This window comes from Colobus angolensis, unplaced genomic scaffold (genome assembly GCF_000951035.1).
Source record: "Colobus angolensis palliatus isolate OR3802 unplaced genomic scaffold, Cang.pa_1.0 Scaffold269, whole genome shotgun sequence".
NCBI classification, from domain to species: domain Eukaryota; kingdom Metazoa; phylum Chordata; class Mammalia; order Primates; family Cercopithecidae; genus Colobus; species Colobus angolensis.
In genome coordinates this window covers 2443489-2455716 of record NW_012115921.1, presented here as the reverse complement: position 1 = coordinate 2455716, position 12228 = coordinate 2443489, and the positions used below count along the sequence as shown (strand labels likewise).

General features: G+C 39.6%; 1 protein-coding gene across 1 annotated transcript in view; it reads right to left on the bottom strand.

Annotated features, from left to right (window-relative positions):
• CTR9 (CTR9, Paf1/RNA polymerase II complex component) overlaps window positions 1-9776 on the bottom strand; it is a 29033-nt gene extending 19257 nt beyond the window's left edge. The window contains exons 1-6 of the mRNA XM_011947647.1: window positions 9104-9776; window positions 7807-7905; window positions 5391-5630; window positions 4792-4909; window positions 3750-3839; window positions 295-443 (exon numbers count right to left, since the gene is read on the bottom strand). Of these exons, the coding sequence (XP_011803037.1) occupies window positions 295-443; window positions 3750-3839; window positions 4792-4909; window positions 5391-5630; window positions 7807-7905; window positions 9104-9148 (741 nt within the window). The 5' untranslated portion in view covers window positions 9149-9776. The remainder of the gene's footprint in view (window positions 1-294; window positions 444-3749; window positions 3840-4791; window positions 4910-5390; window positions 5631-7806; window positions 7906-9103) is intronic.
• Between the last annotated feature and the right edge of the window lie 2452 nt (window positions 9777-12228).

Below are 12228 nucleotides of genomic sequence, written 5' to 3'. Positions count from 1 at the left end.
TTTTTTTTTTTTTTTTTTTTTGGTAATCTTGGAGCAAACTCATTTGGTGGCAATACTACCTGAATTATAACACTATCCTACTAGTGTGAACAGTCTATCATTTTGCCACACAAATATAAGTTTGCTTTTGGGGTAGTGCCCCAATAACTGGGTATTATACATTACAAAGTACAGGTACCTTTCTGTAATCTGTAGTCTTAATTTCTAAGACACATCTGGCTCCAAGAGTTTTAGGTAAGAGTCTGTGGGCTTGACAAAGCAGTTAGAAGCTAGATACTTTTTTCACTTACATACCTCTTTATTGTTGAGTTCTAGAACAGCCAGTCCAACTAATGCTCCCACGCATTTGGAATTGAGTTCTAGGGCTCTGCTGAATGCCAGACGAGCTTTTTCCAGTTTGTTAAGTTTCACAAAGCAATGACCCATTCCTAAACGAACTTCCGCTATAAAATGAAGTCATTCAATCTGTTAAACTAGGGCATTTTTTAGGGTTCAATTACAAAAATGCTTAAACATTCTCTATTCGTGAGTTGCAAAATCCCCAAAATTAACTTCAGTATAACTACACTATAAAATCTTTTGATCTATCACAAACTTGGTTTCCTTGGAGGCTACATCATACCACGTTCCAACCCTCTCCCTTATCACCGACACATTTCTCACCACAGAACAGAATACTATAATACTGGTATTTTTCTTGTCTTCTAACAACGCTGCTAACCACATCTTCAATTTCTCATTACTGAAGAATGATTTTTAAACAGAGAACAAAAGTTCCACTAAGACCTTAAATGTGACTGATTATGTGCCTATACCATTGTTCCCTTCAGAGCTATGCTCACATGTGCTACCTCATTTCGAGACCATGCCAAAACACAAACAAGTTCCCATCTAAAGCCAATCGCCATACTGGTCACTAGATGTCCTCTTATCTATTCAAGGATACTGCTCCGGCAACCCTCCCCTATTTTTTCTCTCTACTGGATCATTCATTCTCATCTATACATAAACATTCTCCCATCTTATAAAAATCCTCTCTTGAATATCTCTTTCCAGTTGTCAATCATGTCTGTTCTTCCTTTGATAGCAAAACTCCCAGAAAGATCTAGCTATGCTTGCTATGTCTAATTCCTTACCTTCCATTTTCTCTTGAATACACTCCAGTGAAGCTCTCACCCCACTATTCCAGTAAAACTGCTTTTATCAAGGTCACTATGGATTTGTATGCTGCTAAATCCAATGATCAATTCTGTCCTTATTTTACTTGGCCTAACAACAGAATTTGACACTGTTGGTCATCATCTTCTGGAAACATTTTACATTTGCCTTTAAGGACAATGCACTCACCCTATTTTCCTCCTATACCTCTGGCTATTATCTTCTCAGTCTCCTTTGCAGATTCTTCCTTATTTTCCTTATCTCTTAATGTGAGAGTGCTCTAGGGCTCCACCTTCAGACCTCTTTTCTATTTGCACTCATTCACAGCTTTATACACTGTATGTCGATGATTTCAGCCCAGACCTCTTTCCTGAATTCCAGCCTTTCTGATCTCTTCATCAATTTTAAATAACGGGATTTGGAAAATATGATTAAGTATAGAGTTTACTGGGGTGCAAGGTGTGAGAATAGCCACTGGAAAAGTACTGACTCCAAATAAGTGATATCAGCGTTGTCCAAAGTGAAAAAGTTAAGCTTTTAATTATTTGGGGGAAACAGAGAAGTTCTAGCAGGATTATAACATTTTTAAATATAACACCAGGTGCATATGTTACAGCAATTTGATTGGTTACAAATTGCTATATTCTAAAAAGATTATTTTATTGCTCCATGTGAGGGGGGTCTTATTTGTGGCACCATTTGATCTTAATTATTTACAGCAAAAAAAAGGCAGAAATTGCAACTGCATGCTACGTGACTCAGATTGTATAGCCACATTCTTCTCAAGGCTCAGGATAAAGCTCTAAAAGCTTTAAATTTGAACTGTTTAATTTGACAACTTATATGTCTAAAAGGTATTTCAAACTTTTCATGTCTAAAACTAGTTCCACTTAAACTATTTCCCAAATGTAATAAAATATAACACTACTTTTCCAATTGCTTGTGCAAGGGAGTTATCTTTGACTCTTCCTCTCTGTCTCACACATCATATCTACTCCATCAGCTCTCCTTTCAAGATACATGTAGAATCTGACCACTTGTACCAACTCCACTATTACCTCCCTAGTGTGAGCCACAATCACCTCTGACCTGCCTGCCTGCAGATGCCTTCTTCCTGCTCTCCCTACTTCTGTCCTTGACCCCCTCCCCTTGAGCTCCACTCTAATCTCAACCCCAAAGCTCTAACAATCCTTTTAAATATAGGTCAGATCATGTCACTCCTCCGCCCAACACCCTCCAATGGCTTCCCGTCTCTTGGTGTAAAAGCTAAAGTCCTTACAACAATCTGTGATGCCCTATGTGATTAGTCAGTTCCTGGTTATAGTTTTGACCCCGTTTCTTACTACTTCTCACCCCTACTCTTTCTCCATTCCAGAAATAATGGCCTCCTTACTCTTCCTTAAACTTTCCTCTTTCCTCTGGACCTCTGTACCTTCTATGCTCTCTCTCTAGAGCGGTCGTCTCCTATATATCTGCCTGGCTTCTAGTTGTTTTTTAGGTCTTCACACAAATGTTACTATCTCTGATGAGTTTCCTTGGTCATCCTTTCTAAGCAAGTCCTGATGCTTCTTATACCCTTTTTCTGCTTTATTCTTCTCCTTAGCTCTTACTGGTAGCTTACACATCATACATATTTTACTACTTATCTTGCCCACTGAAAACTGAATTCCATGAGGGTAGGAACTTTTGTCTCTTTGGTTAATTGCTACATTCTCAGGGTTTAGAACAGTGCCTGTCACATACTCAATAAAAATTTGCTACATGAATGACATTTTGGAAAGAAAAATAATATAGGGCAAAAAGATTATATTATAATCTACTATCCAGACTTTTTTTTTTCTTGAGACAGGGTCTTGCTCTGTTGCCCAGGCTGGAGTGCCATGGCACGAACATGGCTCACTGCAGCCTCAAATGCCTAGGCTCAAGCAATCTTTCTGCCTTAGCCTCTTGTGTAGCTGTGACCACAAGCACTATCATGTGCAGCTGATTTTCTATAGAGACGGGGGTCTCACTTTGTTGTGCAGGCTGGTCTCAAATTCCTGGGCCCAACAAGCAATCCTTCTACCTCAACCTCCCAAAGTGCTGAGATTACAGGTGTGAACCAGTGCACCCACACCCTATCTATTTTTTTTTCCCCTTGAGACAGGGTCTCGTTCTGTTGCCCAGGCTGGAATGCAATGGCACAATCATGGCTCACAGCAGCCTCAACTTCCCAGACTCAAGCGATCCTCCAGCCTCAGCCTCCTAAGGAGCTGGGACCACAGGTGCGTGCCACCATGCTGATGTAACTTTTTCATTTTTTGTAGAGACAGGGTCTCACTACGTTGCCCAGGCTGGTCTCAAACTCCTGGGCTCAAGTGGTCCTCCTGCCTCAGCCTACCAAAGTGCTGGGATTATTGGCATGAGCCACTGCACCTGGCCTTACCATCCAGTTTTTGACTCAAACGTAGCACTAAAAAAAAAAAAAATCATGATTCTGATACTTCAATAATCTAACAATATCTTTTCATAACTAACTTCATAAGCAACTGACAAATCCTCAATGTTTTAAGCTGGGTCATACACAGTTTAGGCATAATTTTTTCTCTTACCTGGACATCCTGGGTTAGTACGCAATGCTTTCTTATAGTAAGCAAGAGCTCCTCTGTAATCCTTCTTGTTGAAGGAAATGCAAGCTTTACCTGTAAAGATTTTTAAAAATAAACATAGTGTCTGATTAAAGGCCACAAGTCTATTATGCTTTACACTAACTTACCTAAGTTAAATACATCGCTCAGTAAGAAATACTTGAAAATAGTGAACAAAATTTTATATTAAAAATTCGTTTTTCATACAAGTATATTAATTTGTCTGAAAATAAAACTTCCTGTTTTTATGTGAAATGTTATGAAGTTAGCAAACTAACATAGGAACAGACAACTGAATACCGCCTGTTTTCACTTATAAGTGGGAGCTAAATGATGAGAACACATGGACACACAGTGGTGAACAACACATACTGGGGCCTTCTGGAGGGTGGAGGGTGGGAGGAGGAAGAGGATCAGGAAAAATAACTAATAGGTACTAGGCTCAATACCTAAGTGATGAAATAACCTGCACAACAAACCCCCATGACACAAGTCTATCTATGTAACAAACCTGCACTTGTACCCCTGAACTTAAAAAAAGTTTTAAAAATGTTACAAAATAATAATTGAAATAGCTTCAAGTTGTCTAAGTAGAGATTGCTTATTGGCTCTTCAGAAGTGAATAACCAATTACTCTTTTTTGAAAAAATTATTTTTTGTAGAGATAGGGTCTTGCTATGTTGCCCCAGCTGGTCTTGAACTCCTGGTCTCAAGTGATCCTCCTGCCTCAGTCTCTCAAAGGGCTGGGATTACAGGTATAACGAGACAGGGTCTCAAAGCGCTGAAATCACACTGTGCCTGGCCTAAATAATAATTACTCTTAACTGATACATATTTTATTTCTACAATTTCAACAATATTTGTTGTAGGTAATTTCATTTGTAACAACATAAAGCTCTTCTACTGTGCTGTCTAGCTGAGTTATTAAGAAGCTATTACAAAGAAATCTATTGTAGGCATATGCTGAAAACAATTGTTTCCTAATATGTTGCCAAAGATCACTTACCAAGAAGGGCTGGAATATTATTTGGAGACTGATTGAGTACGAAATGAAACTGTGCATCAGCTTGATCCATTTTGTCACCCTCAAGGAGGCAAAAGCAGGCTCTTCCCAACAAATGGTTCTATAAAGTAATGTATTATCTTAGACTTTACCCCCATATACCATGAACGTGTAACACTAAAGTGAAAACCAAATAGCAAGGAGGTGGAGCACAATGCAAATTCCCCTATCAAATGTAATGTGCTTAAGCTACTAACAAGCAATTCTTAATTACAAAATGAGAAATTATCCTGAAATGTAAGCCTTCTGCGCCAATAACAATGACCAAAAGAAAAATTTTAATTCCTTAAAATATCCTTGAAATTCACCTGGAGATAATAAAATTACTGGAGCAAGTTTTATGTACTAAATTCGCCCATATTACTTAAACAGTACAAAAACCAAAGCATTCCAATTTTAATGAGGAACCTTTCTTCTTTTTGACTCTATCAACCATGTTATTTAAAGAAAAACTCTTTCAAAAAATCTGCTCTCACACACATTTTGCTTTCATGTGCTTTTCCCCCCTTCATAAATGGAAAGAAATTTGACTTTATTTTTACCTGATCATACATAATAATTTTATCGGCCATTGTATACAATAAGGTGGCCTGTGTAATAAGATCCTTTTTATTGTCCTTATTCTTTTCTTTCCGAGCCTGTTGTACATAATACGCTGCCAATGTATCCAAGCAAGTCATCTGGTCTTTTTCATGGTCTCGATAGTCCAAATTGCCATCTATACGTGCTGCTTCCAACAATTTTACAAACTCTTCTGTTTTTCCTTGCTTGTAGTATTCCAGCTATAGGTAATGAAACAAATTAGAATCACTAAAGCATATGTCCATATAAAAAGTTGTACATAAATGTTTATAGCAGCTTTTTTTGTAATAACAAAAAACTGGAAACAATCAAAATGTTGATTAACAGGTGAATGGATAAACAAGCTGTGGTGTATCCATAAAAAGAATACTATCCTACAATGAAAAGGAATGAACTATTAACACATGCTACAACATGGATAAATCTCAAAGTAATTATGCTGAACGAAAGAAATCAGACCAAAAAAAAGAGTACATATTGTGTGATCGTATTTATATAAAACTCTAGAAAACATAAAACAATCTCTAGTGTCAGAAAGCAGACCAGTCATGATCTGGCACAGGGATTAGGGGTGGGGTGGGGGGCTTGTGGGGAGTGGTACAGAGGACAGTTTTGGAAGGTGATGGATGTATTCATTAACTTTGATTGTGGTGATGGCTTCACAGGTATATACAGATGATAAAACTTATCAAATGGTAAATGTCAAATATGTGCAATTTATTATAAATCCATTAGACTTTAATAAAGCTGTTTAAAAAACTGGAATGACTCAAAATGTTCCCAATCTGCTACTTATCTAGCAATAGTTGATTTCTAACTAAAATTTTCAGACAAGTGGAGCCTAAGAGAGAAAACAATAGTAAAAGATATGAAGAATTCTAAATAGCAAACTTGGGTTCTGGTTCTAGATCTACCAAAAATTATCTGTGATTTGGGCCTGTTTAATAACTTCTCTAGGCATCTGTTTGACTTATAAATAATAAAAGAAATATCCAGTAGGTGTGGTGGTATGCACCTGTAATCTACTACTTGGGATGCTGCAGTGGCAGGATGGCTTGAGCCCAGGAGTTTGAGTCTAGCCTGGGCAAAATAGAGGGACTCTGTCTCTATGTGGAATATCTACCATTTACTAACCACTGACCATTGGTCACATACCATGAAAGGCAATTCATATACATATTCTCTAATCTGTACAACCACTCTATGAGGTAGATGCTAACATCTCTATATTTTAAATGCAGACATATGCTCAGAAGTTAGATCACTTGTTTAAGGTCACATAGCTAGTTAGCAGCCATGCCGAGACTTGATCTAACCCCAAAGCCTACATTCTTTTCCCTATAAAAATCTATATCCCACAATGTTTCATTAATCTATTCTACTACAGGTGCCACGCTAATCCTCCAATATTCTAATTTTTGTTTAAGTGCTGTTAAGGAAGGCATATGTACTTAAAAAAAATAATATATACACACACACACACACACCCCTAAATTACTGTATGGTTTTAAAAAATGTGTGTGACAAGGAGGCTTGGTCTCCATGGAATAAGCAAACTTGGCACTTCAAGTCAAGAAGGCACTGCTTGTCACTGAAAATACTTCTCTGTAAATCCACATCCAAAAGGAAGAAACTCTTAGAGCAGTCTTGAGCATGGGATATAAGCCCAATTCCAGACCTATTTCTCTGATTCTTCAAGACAGTATTAGGAGACTCTTCTGAATGTTTGTATGAAAGCAATGTGGCACATCTCCTTAGGAATAATGACTGTAACATTTGTATTACCTATTCCTATAAAAAGGAAACATCATTATGCAGCTGATGCTGGCGAGTAGAGGATATAGAATTTTAGGCTTTCTGACTGGATTTTCTTGAGAATCTCCAGTAACATTCACATTGGAGGAGACTAAATAGGACAAAAAATGTAAGCCTGAGATAAACTTCACCCAAAAGAACTTCTGTGGGGTTTTCCTGGAGCCTAATCACTTTCTAGAATATTTTAAGGGAAATGTTTTATTGTTATAGGAAACAATGTTAAGCAGCAATGTTCACACAGAAGCACTTTCCTTTTTTTCAGCTTGTCTATAAACCATAAGCCAGCCTTCACTGAACAAGCACTGAATAATCACATATTCAATATAGAGTAGTACTTAAATGAATTTTGCCTTTACCAACATACACTAATTCACCAGTAGAGTAGCATATCACTTAGGAAAATGGCCTTATTGTTTCATAAATTATTAACACAATTAATTTCCATACACATGGTATAATTAATCTATCATGCAGCCAAGCTGGCTATTACTATATCTGAAAACAGAAACTACATATTTTCCTAGTCAACAAATAAAAAATATTTGCTACATGAATACTGACCGCCAAAGCAATCCATATGTGCAGTTGTGTGTGTTCCTGTTTCAGAATACTGATAACTTCATCTCCCTCCGGTAACTGATCGAAGTCAAGTTCAATGACCTAAAATACAAAATGTAGGTCTTAACTCTTATTCCGCTTTAAAATTCAAATTTCATCTGTGCTGCTTTTCTTGAATATAATCAACATGCATATACATAGAGTACGTGTTCACTTTCAATACGGTTGAGCTAATACATGTTAATGTTTAAGGACTACATGACAAATAGGTAATACTATAATAAAGTAAGAGCACAGACCTGCTACTTGTCCCCAAATCACGGGAACTATAAAATGCTAGAAATGGTCTGCTTACTCAAAAATAACAAAACAAAATCCTACTTAACATAGAATCCAAGTAAAGTGCAGATAAGCACCCTAGAGACTCTCATGCCATAGGTCTGACTCCTTGAGATGCATGACCCTACAGGCCATGCAAAGTTGAATGCCACTGCACACATTAATCATGGAGGTGGCACCTGCGTGTAACAGACAGTCCTGACTGTAAGCACAAAAATAATAATAGGAAAATGTCCTGGAATTAGAGGCAATGACTACACAACTTTGCGAATACACTAAAAACCACTGAATTTTGTACCTCAATATTACATCTCAAACAAAAAAATAAAAGTAAGAGTATAAGATACACAAGAAGACTGAACATCAAAGCTGAGAGCTTTACTCAGACAAGCCACAGGCCACCCATGAATGAGACATAGGTAAACGAGAGGAGGTTAAATGCTATCAGCACACAGGGGCGGCTAAATCTTGGGCTATCTCGCTGAAGGAGAGTTGATGTAGAGAACATAGTGCACCATGACAGACTCGAGTTTCTAAGGGAGGAGAGATGACCTCCTATATATTCCCAGGGAAAGATCTCCAGCTTGAGCAGCATATAAACCCCGGTAACATCAGAGCCCACCTCTGTAATCTGCGAGGTGTTTTACAGTTTATCGGGTACTCTCACATCTCTGCTCCCGCGTGTTGGTTAGGAAAAGAGTAGCGCACTGTCAAAAACGAATAGGCTGGAGAGGAACTTTCAAGAACTCCTTCTCCGAGTGGCCCTGAGGCTGCAGAGGCGCGGTGCTCCCTGCCGAGAAGGCACAGGGGCTGAAGAAGATGATCAGACCTTGGCCAGGGATTTTGATCAGGGCTCTTAGGGAAGGAGGATGCTTTCGCTTCAGAAACGAAGTCGAGTTAAGTCGGTGGGGGCGATCGTACAAGTTCACGGCCCCCACCCGCCTCCATACACGACACTTACCTCGTCAGTGTCCCGGAGGGGAATCTCGATGGAGCCCCGCGACATGATGGGGTCAGAAGGCGAGCAAGTGTCTCGCTCCGCCGCTTCGCAGCTGGTAGTCTCCGCTTCAGGCTAGTCCAGAGGTGAGTGACGGCTCCGTCTCTGGTCTTGACTGCCGCCCCGCGGCGCCGCCAGAGCTCTGGCTTCTCCTTCCCGTCAGCCGCTTAAACAACGAGCAGCCGACGGCGGACGGCCACTTCCGGCGACCCCGCCCCCTGTCCCGGAAGCACTCCCGCGGGAGCGTGCCCTACGCGAGCTCACCCTGTGGCTCAGGTGTTTCCATTTTGGTGTTGGCAGTTCAGAAGCTTTCGTTGGCGTGTCAGCTGTAGGGCTGTAGGGTGTGACCCGAGAGGCTGCAGGACCTTCGGAACCATGTGGCGTTTGACTCTGCTCAGCGCTGGCTCGGCCCCAAATGAAAGCTTAGAAGGCGTAGCCGCTTGGTCCCGCGGTGGGCGGGGCCTCTGCCTGACGTGGACCTCTTGGGATGGGCCTGGCCAATCCTGTTGTCTTCCCAAGATTGTTGTGGATAATTCAATCTTTCGTTCCGCAACCCAATCATTAGTTCATCTTTTGGTCCCCGTTGGCTGTAAGTCATACCTATGATACCTTTGTGACTAGTTTAAATAAAAAATTTACAATTAATTCGGTAATCATTGTGATAATTCATGTCTTTTTTTTTTTTTTTGGTTCTTCCAAGCATGTAAGAGGATCTAGTGTATTTGTGATTTAAATAAAATTGCAGAAGAGGCCGGGCGTGGTGGTTAGGCTTGTAATCCCAGCACTTTGGGAGGCCAAGGCGGGCGGATCATCTGAGGTCAGGAGTTCGAGACCAGCCTGACCAGCATGGTGAAACCCTGTCTCTACTAAAAATACAAAAATTAGCTGGGCGCGGTGGTGGGCGCCTGTAATCCCAGCTACCCGGGAGACTCAGGCAGGAGACTCGCTTGAACCCGGGAGGTGGAGGTTGCAGTGAGTCGGGTTCGCCCCACTGCACTCCAGACTGGATACCGATCGAGACTCCACCTCAAAAAAAAAAATATTTTTAGTAATATATTTTATTTAACGTGATATATCCAAAATCTCATTTCAACATGTAATCAATATAAAAATTCAGATAATTTTTACATTTTTAATACTAAGTCTTGAAAATTCGGTATGTATTTCACATGTATACACTTGTCTCAGTTGCCTGATTTTAAGTGGAAATATTGGATCTGTGTTTAGATTTCATGAAGTTTGCAGTTGAAAAAATAGGTTCGCATACTTTAGTTTTTCCAAAATTTAAATTAATTAAAATTTTTTGAAATTAAATTCCTTAATTGGATTAGTCATATTTCAAGTGTTCCATAGCCACATGTGGTTAGTGAATACTGCATTGGATGGCATCAGACAGTATTTCCCAGAAATACTGTTTAATACATTTTAAAGTTTATAAAGTAAGCATTAAACAAAAGTACAAATAGTGGTGATTGTTATTCTCCATGCCCAAAAGCCTCCCTGATACTAAAAACTCTATTGATAGGTTTGGTTTTTCAGTTATTTGCATCCAAAGCATCATACCTGATAATGCATAGTGCCATGAGTGAATAGTTGGGGCACTCAATTTAGAGTGGGATTTGGAGGAAGTGACATTAAGTTGCATCTGGGAAAATGAGTTTGACAGGTGAAGTATGTAGGGGAATGTGTAGCAGAGGGGACAGCATGTTGGGGAAGAGCTTTGAGAACCTGCAAGAAGGTCATGTGACTAGAATGTAGAAAATGAGGGGGCGAATGGCATAAGTTGAAGTTGGTATAAGAAGTACCCAGACATGCTGGGCTTTATTCATATAAAGCAAAACTGACATCTTGTCCTGTGTCCAAAATGAGTGAGTGTACACATTATATCCTATAGGAAAAACAAAATACTTTGTGTTCTGAAATAAACCGTGAAAGAAGAGTATCACACTATCTGTAGTCTCCAAAGTGAACAAAACTTTCAGCATTTCCCATATATTACTGACTCTCTTACAATGTAATTGCTGACTTTTGTAATGCTGCAGTTTGAAGATATGTGGGAGCTTGGGGTCATATGGCAGTCATATGAGAAAATTGCCATTTTCCTACCATGAAGCAACTAACTGTAAACCTTGGTGTGTGTGCATTTGATGTATCAGTTCTTCTAAAGCCTAAATTCACTTGTATACTTTTGCAAGTGTTTTTGTAACTAAACTTTTTTTTTCTAAATGCTTTTGTCCTTCAGAATTTCTTTTGACTTGGTATATATTAATGATTTGGGGTTTTCTCTTACATGCAAAGTGATTGAAAGGTTTTAAGTGATGTGTATGTGTCAATGAGAGGGAGAAAGAATAAAAGAGAATTGATTTTGGCCAGGCGTGGTGGCTCATGTCTGTAATTCCAGCACTTTGGGAGGCCGAGGTGGGCCTATTGCATGAGCTTAAGAATTCAAAACCAGTCTGGGCAGCATGGTGAAACTTTGTCTCTACTAAAGATACAAGAATTAGCTGGGTGTGGTGGTGCACACCTGTAATCCCAGCTACTCAGGAGGCTGAGGCACGAGAATCGCTTGAACCCTGGAGGCGGAGGTTGCAGTGAGCTAAGATCATACCACTGCACTCCAGCCTGGGCGACAGAGCGAGACTCTATCTAAAAATAATTTTAAAAAAAAGAATTGATTTTAAAAGATTGTTCTGGCTACGTTGTGGAAGATGGATAGGAAAGTGTCTTGAGAGGATGTGGGCAGACCACTTAGGAAACTGCTGTCCAGGTCACAGATGATAAATAGGAATAGGTTTAAGACAGTGGAGGTGGAGAGAAGTGGATGGATTTAAGATTATCATCTATCTGTCTATCAATCGTCTGTTGATACCTTAGTCACTAGGACTTGCCAATGTATTGGATATAGGCCAGGGTCACTGAAAAGGTAGTGTCAAGAAGGACATCCAGTTTCTGGCATGAACAAGTGGGTGAATGATGTGTCATTTCCTAAAATAGGAAAGATAAGTGGAGGAGCACATTTGGGCAAAGGTAGACCACTAGTTCGATTTCACATGTGTTGTTTGTGCTGTCTCTGCAACAGCCAGATGCAG